This window comes from Ammospiza nelsoni, chromosome 26, assembly GCF_027579445.1.
Source record: "Ammospiza nelsoni isolate bAmmNel1 chromosome 26, bAmmNel1.pri, whole genome shotgun sequence".
NCBI classification, from domain to species: domain Eukaryota; kingdom Metazoa; phylum Chordata; class Aves; order Passeriformes; family Passerellidae; genus Ammospiza; species Ammospiza nelsoni.
Genome location: NC_080658.1, coordinates 6121416 through 6133868, shown reverse-complemented (window position 1 = coordinate 6133868; position 12453 = coordinate 6121416). Strand labels below are relative to the sequence as shown.

The window sequence follows — 12453 nt, the reverse complement described above, 5'->3', positions numbered from 1 at the left end:
GGGAAAGCCATGGCCAGAGAATCTATGGTAAATCTAAGTTTCATGCTCTTTGGAAACCCAAATCTCAAGTACCCTCTTTAAAGATCTCTACCAAAAGACTTGCTCATACTGAGCATAGAAATCAATCTCCTTCCTTTAGTAGGACAAAAAGGAAAAAGGCAAATCTAAACCTGGCTGTGTGTTCTCAGTGGGTGCTGGACACCTACAGCCCCATGTTACCAGCTGGGCATTCACAGACAGGGATGTTTTGGTAAGACGATGGAGGGCATGTTAAGACAAAGGTGGTTATTGTGTCTGCAAGGTACATTTTTAGAATGAGGGTACTGAAAACTCCAAAACTACCTAGAGACTTGCTGCTGCAGCCCCTCTATGAGTAAAAGTCAGAGCCATTGCCTCCTCAGTGTCTAGTGAAGAGCAGCTCCTGAACAGCGTTGGCGTGACTGTAACACCACAGGCTCCATTACAGCCTCCATGGAGCTGTGAGCATATTAATGAGAATCAGTTTAAGTTGTTTTTCCATTCAAGTACTTACATAATAAAAATGACACACAACATTATCTCTTACAGACTGAAAAAGCAAGGAATGGGAGATTCGAATACGTCAGCTTGGTCAATTTATATCTCTCCACAGAAGTACATTAAAAAGAAAAACAATTAAAAGAATGAATACTCAGATTTTCACTATTAACTACTCTTTATGGAGTTTAAGATACTGCATCCCTAAAATCCCCTCATAACAGTACTGCCATATAATAGAGGGAAATATGACCCAAAACTTACCTGGTAACTATGGGGGAAGTTCATAAGAAATGCATAAGAAAATGCACTTTCATTTGAGGTTTTGGTTTACTAACACAGAATTTTAGGATAAAATTAGATTTAGATTTTAGAATAAAAATCCAAAGACAATTCATTTTGCTGCTTTGATGAGCATTTTGAAATAGTTAATCCTAAAGAAGTGAGACTAACCATAGACAAAGCATCAATTTTCACCTCCCCACACTTCCACAGAGTAATGCACAAAATGCTCTGCCTTGTACAGGCTTAGGCAAAGTCACATTTTTTGATAGATATGGCAAACTTTTCCATTAATGCTCTCTGGCTTTTTATGTGTATCCAAAAATGTATCCCAATGAGCTGAACACAGTTTCCCAAACTGAGCTTTTACAAATGCTGTGTTTGGGATTAGGTAAAACCTTCCTGGAATGGTGGGAAGCTTCAAGGAGGAGCTTCACAGAGAAGTTGAAAGCCTGCAGGGTCAAGCTAAATACTTCCCTGGTCCCTTTCACTCTCCAAACTAAGACTGTCACTGATTCTCACAATTTCTTCCATGCTTTGAGATGGATCATGTTCACCTTAAACCCAACTACCCAAGCAGTTGTGCCTGCTTACCTCCAACTCTTTATCACTCAGAGAGCCCACGCTGCACAAGCTCTGGTTGGAAGACTCACTATTTAACGGACCCTAGTGAGAAGCAAGCAAAGACTGTTAGAAACAACTTCCCTACAAGGCAGACCCATCCTAAAAATCACTCAATCTCTGGGCTAACTACAGTTACAGCAGCACCATGGATCAAACTCCTAGACAGGGGATGGGGCACTAAGATGCTTCAGAAGATATTTGCAGCAGGACAGTTGGATTGTTCGACATTTTTTTCCTCAGGATAATGATCCAACTTTTGGAGTATTTCTGCATCAGTTCATTTCCTAACTGGTCTATTTACCCACATCCACAAAATAGCCAAGGTGGTATTTTGAGAAGCCTAAGGCTTGAGGAAGAAAACCTAAATTTGTTGAGTAGCAGGAGTTCCAAGCTTAGCTCTCCAGGCAAGCATCTGCTTGACCCTGAGCTAAGCATTTAGATGCATCCTCATCTGGCAAGCCAGCTATTACTGTTATCAGATGCTGGCCCTACCATTGATTTAAATGTGTCATTTTATGCTTTTTTCAACACTAGGAAAGTGAACAAGTGAAACTTGTGTTAAGAGCAGTACAACTGGCACCCATAACACAACCTTTCCCACTTGGCTATTTTATGGACCCATGTGTGACCTGCCCATAGAGCAGCTGCTCCCACCAGGCCAAAGCAGAAACTCACGAGACCAGAAAAAGATTTACCAAAATTGTAACCAGGTACCTCAAGAGTCTGCTGCATCTTTTCAGGCTCTGCTGGATACACATCTGCATTTTTACATATCCAAGTAGTTTGAAAATTATTTAAGATCTCTAATAAAACCGGTTTTAAAAGGAAAAAGTGAATCATGCAAAGTCACTGTGTTTTATCCTGACACAAGAGTATCTTCCTACAGATCTAACTTAAGAAATTAAGACAAATTTGACAAAGACGTAAAAACAAGGTTCACAATTAACAATGGAATGTATTAACAGGAAGAATGACATGATAAAGCCACTTCTCAATTAATAACTTGTGAGCATCTTTTCCCAAGATGCATTCTATTTTAGCATTTTTAACTTTGCAGTAACCACTTCCCACCAATCAATCTTTCCTCAAAGCAAAGCCACTTCTCATTATACACTTGAGCAGAAGCCTCAAGTGGTGGAGTGGAGGAGAAGCCTTAACACCACAGAGAAACCCCACTCTAGATAATCTAATTTTTTACTAGATCAGTTCTCTCTCCCCTGTTTAAGGGCCAAACACCACTATCAAATTGTGACATAATCTAGCTATTACTAACCTAAATTCCCAAGCAGGCATGTGCTGAAAGTAGACATTTACCTTCTGTGTTCACTGTGAGTGTAAATATCAAATTCAGTTCTCCTAAAACAACATGCTCAGTTGCTTAAAAAAAAAAAAAAAAAAAAAAAAACCCAACACCTGAATAGCTCAAGAAGCTGAACATTTAGGATTCCCTTAAGGAAAAATTGCAGGTTTACATTCTTTAAGCCATACTATTATCCCTTCAAGGGATCACACAAATAGCTCAGGACCAGAAAAAATGTTTCACTTCATCTCTTCAGCAATAGTTTCTTTTAAGCAAAACAACAAGCTCCTTACCACCCAATGTGATGGCTCACAAATATTATAGGTACAACTCTTGGTTATTCCAGGAATAATACTCCTGGGCCAACAGGACCTAACAGAAGTGCCAACATTAACCTTAGCTATGTCCACATGAAAGCCTCACTGCTAAAAAAATTGTAAAATCTTATGGCAAGTGGCAACAGAAAGTAAATGCTTTCACTCATGAAAAAAACTTGTTTATAAACTGCACAAATGCTGCTCTCCAAAATCTGTCTGTTCTCTCAGGAGCTCCAACCCCAACAACACATCCGAGGCACCAATCAACCTTCTGTGCCAGGTGAGAACTTTGTAAGATACAGGAGCTTCTCTCCAAATGAGTGTTTGCTGGGCTCACACTGGGCTTCTGACATGATAAAGATGAAAGTGAAAGTTGTTTCCACATTTGCTTAAATCTTGCTGTCTCCATTTTGAAGATGGATAGCAAATGACAGGAGCAGCTGTTTCAAAAACACCACATTTGAACTTTCCATGAACATTATGATTGAAGGGGAACATCAGTGGCATACACAGGACAACTCTTCTGCAAGGCCCCTGTATTCTGGGGATCACCTGGAAAATAAACTGATGGGGCCACTTATAGCTAAAAATTATACTAACACTTTTTGCAGAAATACAAGTTTATCTTGTTCAAGAAATCCACTCAGTTTGCACCTTAATGTAAAGTTCTGGGATGCAAGCAGCTGGAAAAATGCCTAATACAAAATCCACAATGTTTTTCTTACTTCCAGTACTACGAGTACCTGCACTGACTACCCTGCATTGGAAATTTTTAGCTCTACCAGCTGGAATCAAAACCATGTCTCACATCAATAAAAGAGGAGTTCAATGCTGGTCAGATTCTTGACCAGAAACCCCCCACCCCTTTTTTTTTTTCTTTATTTCAAATGTTCCTCTAGAACCTACACTGATGATGTGGTAAAACTCAACTCAGTGCAGTAGCAGAAAGGGTGAAAACGAACCAACTTCTTCATTAGGGAACTGGAACAGAACAGCTTGTCATTGTCTACAGGTATCCAGCAATTTCACTGTCACGTGTATTGATTTATGAACAAATGCATAATTAATTCTTTGTAGACATGTTTTGACCCATGCAATGGAGCAAATGCATCATTTTGCTTTTCCCCTGCTCACATTTAAGAGGACCTTCCATTGACACTTTTCTTAGTCTAAAGGATAAGACCTTTACAGACAAGAGCTGAACTTGGCAAAGTTGGCAAAAAGTCTTGTTTTGAAGTATTTTGGCTATGGAAACCCAAATTATTCACTAGAATGTGCTGTACTCAAAGCAACAAAGATGCAATACCTAGGATGTTTCAGGAACATGGCCTCGTGCTCAGTTGCACCTCTCCTCATGTAATATGTCAAGATAAAGGAAAAGCAAGTTTTCCTGATTATCCAGATAACATGGGGTTATGTGTAAAATTAGGTGTCAGCTGGTTATAGCAACAAGTTTAGGCACGGATGCGACAAACCATATATCTGAGTATGTCCCTTCAGCTAACAGTCAGTTAGTGCATCTATAAAAAATGCTTCAAATTTATATTTTAGCATTCCTGACTGTTTATATTTCACTCAGCAACTGACCTGGGATAAACGTTCAATACTTAATTTAGCATACAATTTTTAAGTGGACATGACACAGAAGGAATTGAAGGAATGAACATGAATTTTGAAAAAAAACCCTGAAGTAAACAAAGAACATTAACATGAGTATATTGCCAGGGAAGTAGCAGGGTGCATATTAGCACATAATATACATGCAATAGTTTATACAGATAAGGCTCATGAATTTTATTCCAGAAGTTATCTGATTTTTCTAGCACAGACCACTTTGGGATAATACTGCACTTCTCTGCTCTTACTTCTAGCCCACTCATCCACTGTGCCCTGTCAGGGCAATTGGTGATGGGACTCAGCAAAAATTCAAAATACGTGGGTCATCTGAAACAAGCTAATAGTACCTATAGTGTTTACCCAAATGACAAGCACAAGAACAGCACACACTTCCTCCTCCACAAGGAATTTCTCTCCAAGATAAGCTGGCATGCTTTTTTCCCTGGTGATTCACCTATCAACTGCTGCTTCAAAGTCTGTGACCTACCTATGCACAATAAAGCCTCCATGTTAAGAATTGGATGCAACAGCAGCAGGCACTTTGAAGACTCCTACTCAAGAGGCAAGAATATAAAATCTGGCCAGTCACAGGAGCTGGTTCGTCATTTCTCCCTTTGCCAGAGCCCCTGGAAAGCCCACAGTGAGGCTTCAATGGCTGAGACTTCCAAAGAAACAACTTATCCTGCTAATAGCTCCCACCAGATCATCTAGAACAACACCAAGCAGACTCAGCCCCCCTTACCATTTCTGCCTCCCATGACTTGTACATTTCCACAGCCTCCCCAACTTCCCAGAAATGATCCATCACTCCACAACTCAAACTGGGCAGTCTCCATTTTGTGCTCTCCAATTCCTCGTACCGAAAAGGAGCTCTAGGAATTCCAGCTGCCTAGCCAGAGTCTCCAACACAGGCTTACAGCAACATGCACAGCAAAATTTTCTTGCTGTCCAAATGAAGGAGACATGGAGATAGACATGCTTCACTACCTCAAGCCAGGATAACCAAGTTCCTCTGAATTCTGTAGCAGATCAATGGATTTCAAAGGCAAAGAGCCAATCCTTCGTTCCACTAAAGACTAGTGCTGACTCCACACAGGTTTACACCAAAGTGAAATGGTCAAATGGCTCTACAGTTACTCTGGTGTAGTGCTACTATGTCAGGTTTAATTAACATATTCTTATCTTATTTCAAGCATCATGTAAGTATGAGAATTACAACCTACTTCTTAGCTAGACATTTAGAAAAGCTCAGTATTACTGCTGATAATGAAATCCCTGAATCACTGAGGTCTTTTTGCCACGAGAAGTTAATCTACTCTCAGATGTTCACAGGTAACCCCCACTCTATCAGATGGGCAAGTAGATTTGCAGCAGGATTTGCTTGGCTTCCATTATGCTTCGAGAGTTCTCTAGGATTGGAAAGATGGTATTTTTATTTTACTGATGGCAAACTGGACAGAAGGGTCACGCGACTCATCCTAACCCTCAGCTTAGGAGCAGAAATAGGACTGAGATCTGACAACTATTTCTGGGCTCTAGCAGCCAGACAACACATTTGAAGTAATGTTGCACACAGAAGCATCCAAACAATTTTCAAGTATCTGGCATAAAGTCCTGGCACACTCTGCAGGAGCTGCAAAACTCAATTCTAAGTTTTACAACTCTTATTAACTGGTTCTTCTCATGGCCTATGACACCTGTTGGGCACCACCACTGAGCAGCACCACTTCCCTCCAAGGAAGATATGATTATCCTCAAACACAAATTCTCCACATGGTAACCTTGCTGCTAAAACTATTGCTGAGTACATCACAGAACTGGAGTTGCTGAAGCGATCAAGACTTCAAAAGTTACAGAGAATAAGTAAAAACCAAACTAATCCAAGCAAATACTGTTCTTTATGAACAATTCTTTGGCAGCATATATTCTGCATCATTACCTCAGAGCAGGAGGAAAAAGAGCACTAGCTACCAAGACCACGACTTTTTAAACTCTGGCACAGTCAGATGGATCTACAAGATTCCTAGAGCCCAGCTATGCTCCCTAGAAGTACTTCAGCCATTTTAGTTTAACTATAAAAGTGGCACACAGAGCTTGGTTCAGAGATCTTCTGAAAACCAAACTTGTAGAAGATACATGTGCCGCTGTGAGGATCCACCCTGGTTAAGCCTGAGACAGGCTGTGTACAAATACAGGTTCACCCATTACAACTACTAATTTAAATTCTTATCCAGGAAGTCTGTGGAAATGACACAAATCCCTTCAAGTTAACTTGCCTGATATCTTAAAGGCAGCACTCAAATAGGAGAAAGGGAGGTGGAAGATGAGAACAGACAAAATTAAACAATATTATCTAGAGAAACAACTCACATTTTGTCTCCTGGGCCTCCTGACCTAAGGAAAATGTCTAGTCAGCATAATGCCTCATGGGAATATACACTTAGGTTTTCCCAGTATGTAAATATAAACAGGAGCTAAATAAGCAGGAACAGTCAATGTCAGTGTCATGTGTTAATTCAGGGACTTGCTCTGGGAATTTAGTGAAGAATGGCACTTCACCATATGGCAAGAATAGACGTCTAAAGCATCACCAGCTTTATGAAGCTATCTAGTGACATGGGTGAAGCACAGGAGTATAACAGTTGCCTAGAAACATTCCTTGCTCATAAATTTGATTCAATGAATTAACTCCAAGCTTCTAGTGAGATACATTCTTCAGCTACTAAGTAAGAAACTTCATCACAGACTTGCAACAGAATTTTGAGGCTTTTGGAGCTGCAAATGACCTTGGTCATTGGGTTGTGCCTTCAGCTACCACAGGAGGTGACAAGCACACAGTTGTTTCCAAAACAGTTTAGGATTTCTATCCTCTACTGTTGTTACTGGAAAGCTCTTCCACAATCCCATTACTCTGATGGCTAGAAGCTTTTTTCTAGTTTCCAGCCTGAAAACTTGTTCTAGATCAGCTTGCTCTCATTCATACCTCCAAACACTTACAGCTGCTCTTTAACAACACAGATGAACTGTGGGCTTGAAGCTGAAGCTGTATTAAGGTATATACGAATGCTTTCATTTTATACAGGTCCAAAATATACTCTGTGCTGCTAAACATTAAAAAACATTAAATGCTGCTAAACATTAAAGAAAGACTCCATACACAGCAAGATACACCCAGTGGGAGGAAGGCAGGAAGCTCAGTGCAACTGCCTGCTGCCTTCATCCAATCACATCTGAGATGACACTTCTTCCTTTTATGCAATAAACAGCACCAGATACCTTCCATCCCAGGAGGATGGGCCAGGCCCTGCCCCACTAGATGGCACTCACTTACTACATGGTTCTTTCGTTAAACATTTCATTGGAGCCAGCTAAAAATCTCAGCTGAATCACACAAAATTGTATCACAGCTTTCCCAATATATTCCCTTGAAGACAGTGACCTACCAATGCCAGTGCGGAGCATGACGGACGGAGGCTTGGGGGGGTAGGGAGGGAATTTGAAGCACCAACCTGGGAGGGAATGTAGTAGCTGAAATTAATATTGCAACCAAAATTTGCTGCAACATAGTAGAGTCATGCTAATTTATATCAATGGTTGGCTGATCTATTACAAATTAGCAAGAATGCAAGTAAATAAATATATTGTTTGCAATAAGTGTAATACACTTTAACAGTTTACTGGCTAGTACAACGTATAACCCTGTAACAACAGGTAAAAATAAAACTCAGTAACAGAACAGCTTTGCTCAAAGTGAGGTCTCCAACAAATAAGGCTTTTTTCCCTGGATTGCTTTAAAAACAAGTTTTCAGTATTCACCCCTACAGAAAAGGGCACGTACTTTCTGCTCTAAACATATTGGAAACATAATTAAGATTTGCTTTCCTGTATCTCTCAAAGGTTATTCCTTTAAAAGGAAGAGTTCCTAACATTCTTTGTGAAAGCTAAACACATTGGTACTGCTTTAAAGCTATACCAGTGTCTATGCTTTTAGCTGTTCTAGTAAGATGTTTGGGTTTATCTGCACTGGTACAGCTAAAGATTCTGAAGTGACAAAACGGGGGCCAGGAGACAAGAAACAGGTGATAAAGTACATGAAAAGTTGTAACATTGTATGAAACAAGATCACAGCACAGTAAATGCCATCAACTTTCATGCAATAAAAAGAATTTAATATGTTAGAAGTCTTAAGAGTAGGGAAAAAGATAAAAAATCCCCACACTCTTACTTCAGCAACTGAAATTGTTACCTCTTAACTTCTAGTGTTAATCTTTCTTACAGCTGAGCATTTGGCTTCCTTTTGCTCTCTTCCCAGACTCAACTCTGTCTGAGAGGCAGAGCAGAAAGAAAAGTGAAAATCCAAACAAAACTCTTTCAAGTTTTGAATCACTTTGTGTTTTTCAGAGAAATGCGGCATCTACAAGGTTTCATCTCAAAACAATTTTAAATGGCTTTAGAAAATCATCTAACAATGTGTTGCTTTACCTTCATGTTCAAAATTCAGTATCTCCCTCAAAAATTAACTCATTATCCCTGACCTAGTTTAAAATTAGTTCTGTCACCATTTCATTGCTCAGAAAGTCTGACATTAACACTACCAAGCACCTTGAGAAGTCACAGCTTAATGGCAGGACACGAAGCAATGACACAAGGTTGTTACTCGGGTGCCTTGCTTTAGATAGTGCCTGACCAAGTGGAAGCTGTACATGAGGATAAAGATGGGATTTTATTAGCAGGTTGTGGATCAGACACAGGAGAGCTGCCATGCAAACATTTTTTTGTATGTTCTGTCTGATGGGGTAGAAAATTTTAGCTCCTGCACCCCAGAGAATAGGACTCAATGTTTCAGTTTGGTTATGTGTTGTATCCAACACACAACACTTGAAACTGTATCCCATCAGCAGCCAAATTCAGCTCTCAAAGATGTTATTGGAGAAAGGAAGGGCCAGATGAGATTCCCAGTTCTACAAAGTTGTCATGGAGTGCTTTGGGCACACAAGATGCCATAAGATGGAACAATTCCTAAGAACTTAATTAGAGCCCAAAATCTTCTGTACAACAAAACATCTGCTCAGAGATCCCATTTTCATTCCTCTCTAACATACTTCACAGGTTAGAGCTCAAAACACAACAAGTGACACAGAATTTGTGTGCAAAGAAAAATTATCCATGTAGAAATCAAAAAACCCAATCCAAGCACAAGGCAGGATGGCTAAGCAGTCATAGCTGTCACCACAGGTACTCACACTCACCTTGGCAACCCCAACCCCGGTGAACCTGGCCTCCAGGAGCTCCTGCCTGCGTGGGTCCAGGCTATGCAATTCTTCCATCATTTCTGCTGCTATGGAAGAATAACACTCAGATTATGAAATGCAAGGAAAGACAGAGACATTTAGTACTCCGTGCCACTGACGAAACTTAAGAGTGCCTATTCTGCAGCACAACCATGTAGACAGCATTTTCTTGCAAGAGAAATGCAAGATTACCATGTAGTAACAACATGACTTTGCCACCATATTATAGTATTTAAACCATAACCCTGCTGGAGTTTCCTCTCCTCTGTTGTACCAGCCATTTCAAGATCTCTAAATCCAAGAAACAAATTATGACACATTTTCCCACTGGATGCTTTATTAAAATGAAAACATGGGACCAGAGTGTTATGACTAAAAGCTTCAGAGCTTTTCATCTGTGCTGCATGACTAGAAGAAAAAAAAAGCAACATTCTTTACCCCATAATTTATTTTTGGCCAATCCTGGAAATACTCAAGCTCCATGAACTCAAGATTTCACTGATAACAGCTTTGCTTCTTCCAAGCACAGAATGGGATTATAAGAAGAAAATAACACACAATTAAACCTCTTAATTTACAAGGTAAAGCATCAGATCCTTCTAAAATAGCAGCTTTTACGCCCAAAAGGTACCTGGGGTACCTCTTGGCAACCCAACACTATGGGTGGCCTTATTTGAAGGGTTAAAAATCTACCCTGCATAACTGTGTAAACAGGTTAAAAATCAGGAAATACATAATTCAAATCCTGAACTGAGAAAAAAATGGGACAAAATTCACCATTTATTACAACTGTGAATCACATCTTCCCAACTGCACCAATCAAGTTCATTTCCAGAAATGTCTGTTCCAGTTCCATTTTCTGGACTAAGGTAGAAAAAAATAAAAAGGCCAGAAACAGAAGATAAAGATTTGCTGTGTAAAGAGCATATGCGATGAGGAAAGTTCTTGAAGGGCAGCAAGTGCCCTCTAGAACAGGCAGTGCACAATTGTTCCTTTTATGAACTGTCCATTTTGTCCCTGCTGCTTCCTCCAAACGCTGCGGCTCCAAATCACAGGGGCAAAGTGAATCCATCCGGGGGCATTCTCAACTCCTCTCCCAAATCAGTCCCAACCTTCAAAAACTAACGGGATCCTAAAAGTGGTTATTAAACAACCATATTTCTGCCACGGGCTCTAAAAGCCCAACAAAGCTCTCAGCCCAGTTTTCAAAACAGGAAATCTGAGTAGCGAGGAAAATGACAGACAAGCCGCAAACGCAAAGATGTTCAAGCGCTCCCAGGGTTCTCGTCCATCATGGGGCGACCATCCGCAGGGAATCGCATCCCCACACCGGGATGCTGCTCTGGGGAAGGGGCTGACACAAGTTCCCCCCGCCGGGGGCTGCTCCGGGACCCGTTGCATCCCTCCAGGCAGGGCTAGCATTCCCTCCTGTCCTCCTGGGAGGGGATTTCCAACACCCCTCTCCTACCCACTCGGGACGCAGACGCAGCAGCCGCCAAGCAAGCAGCCTTGCCCCGCTGCCAGCTGCTGCACCGCCTCGGCCTCTTCCTCCTCCCCTCCAGCACCGCCTCAGCCCTCATCCCGAGGCTTCGCAGACCAAGCCCCTCCGCCGCCCCCAGCTCTCACCCCCGCCCGCCAGGCCGGGCCGGGCCGGGCCGCGGGGCCTGCGCTGCTCGGTGCCCAGCGAGGGGCCCAGGCCGCGCTGCCGCCGCCCTGGCTCTCAGGCCGCGGCCCTGCAACCGTGACCCGGGCCGCGGTACCAGCCCCCGCCACCGCCTTCCCCGTGGCCGCCCCCACCCACTCTCAGGCCGGTTGGGGACGAGGCGAGAAGTGTCCCCACGCTGCCCCCGCCGCCCCTGGGGGTCTCACCTGGCGCTGCCGCTCCTGCCGCCGCCGCCCGGCCCAGCGCTCCCCGGGCACCGCGCGGATCCCGCCGCCGCCGGGGGCAGGAGCAGCAGCAGGAGGAGGAGGGAGGGAGGGAACCTGCTGCGGCGGCGGCGGCACGGGCGGGAAGAGGAGGCCGGGGGCGGCTCCGCGGCTTGAACCGCGGGCACTGAGGCTGAGAAGGGCGGAGGGGAAGGGTGGCGAGGGGTGGAGAGGGAAGGTTCCGGGCTGGGGGTAGGCCGCGGATCCCCGGCCTCGCGTGAGGGGCCTGGCCGGGCCGGAGCGCGCGCGGGCCGGCGGCGGAAGGACAAAGGCCTCGCGGAAAGACCCGGCGGCCAGGTGGGGCGGGCGGGCGGGGCGGGGGGTGCACGGGGCCGGCGGGCGCGGTGGGGCCGGGGCAGGTGCGGCCCCTCGTCCCTCCCGCCCCGCGGCGCTGGGCCCGGCCCGGCCGATGGGGGCACACGCGCTGGGGAAACCGCGCCGCGTCTCGCGAGACTTGCGCGGCGGGAGGGGGAAGGGGGGTCAGAGGGGGCGTGGCTTGAATGGGGTGGGGCCTGAGGGGGCGGAGGGAGGGGCGGGGGCGGCAGGTGGGGGGGTCAGTGGGGCCGGGGGGTCAGAGCAG

The 12453-nt window shown here is 43.8% G+C and overlaps 1 protein-coding gene across 6 annotated transcripts in view; it reads right to left on the bottom strand.

The window, feature by feature from the left end:
- Positions 1-12247, bottom strand: part of TLK2 (tousled like kinase 2) — a 43025-nt gene extending 30778 nt beyond the window's left edge. For 2 of the 6 annotated variants that reach the window (XM_059489133.1, XM_059489134.1), the window contains exons 1-4: positions 11817-12246; positions 9906-9994; positions 8100-8165; positions 1393-1464 (exon numbers count right to left, since the gene is read on the bottom strand). In XM_059489133.1, the coding sequence (XP_059345116.1) occupies positions 1393-1464; positions 8100-8165; positions 9906-9986 (219 nt within the window). In that variant the 5' untranslated portion in view covers positions 9987-9994; positions 11817-12246. Of the gene's footprint in view, positions 1-1392; positions 1465-8099; positions 8166-9905; positions 9995-11816 lie in introns of all 6 variants that reach the window. The other 4 variants (XM_059489128.1, XM_059489132.1, XM_059489130.1 and 1 more) reach the window with 4 other exon arrangements.
- Between the last annotated feature and the right edge of the window lie 206 nt (positions 12248-12453).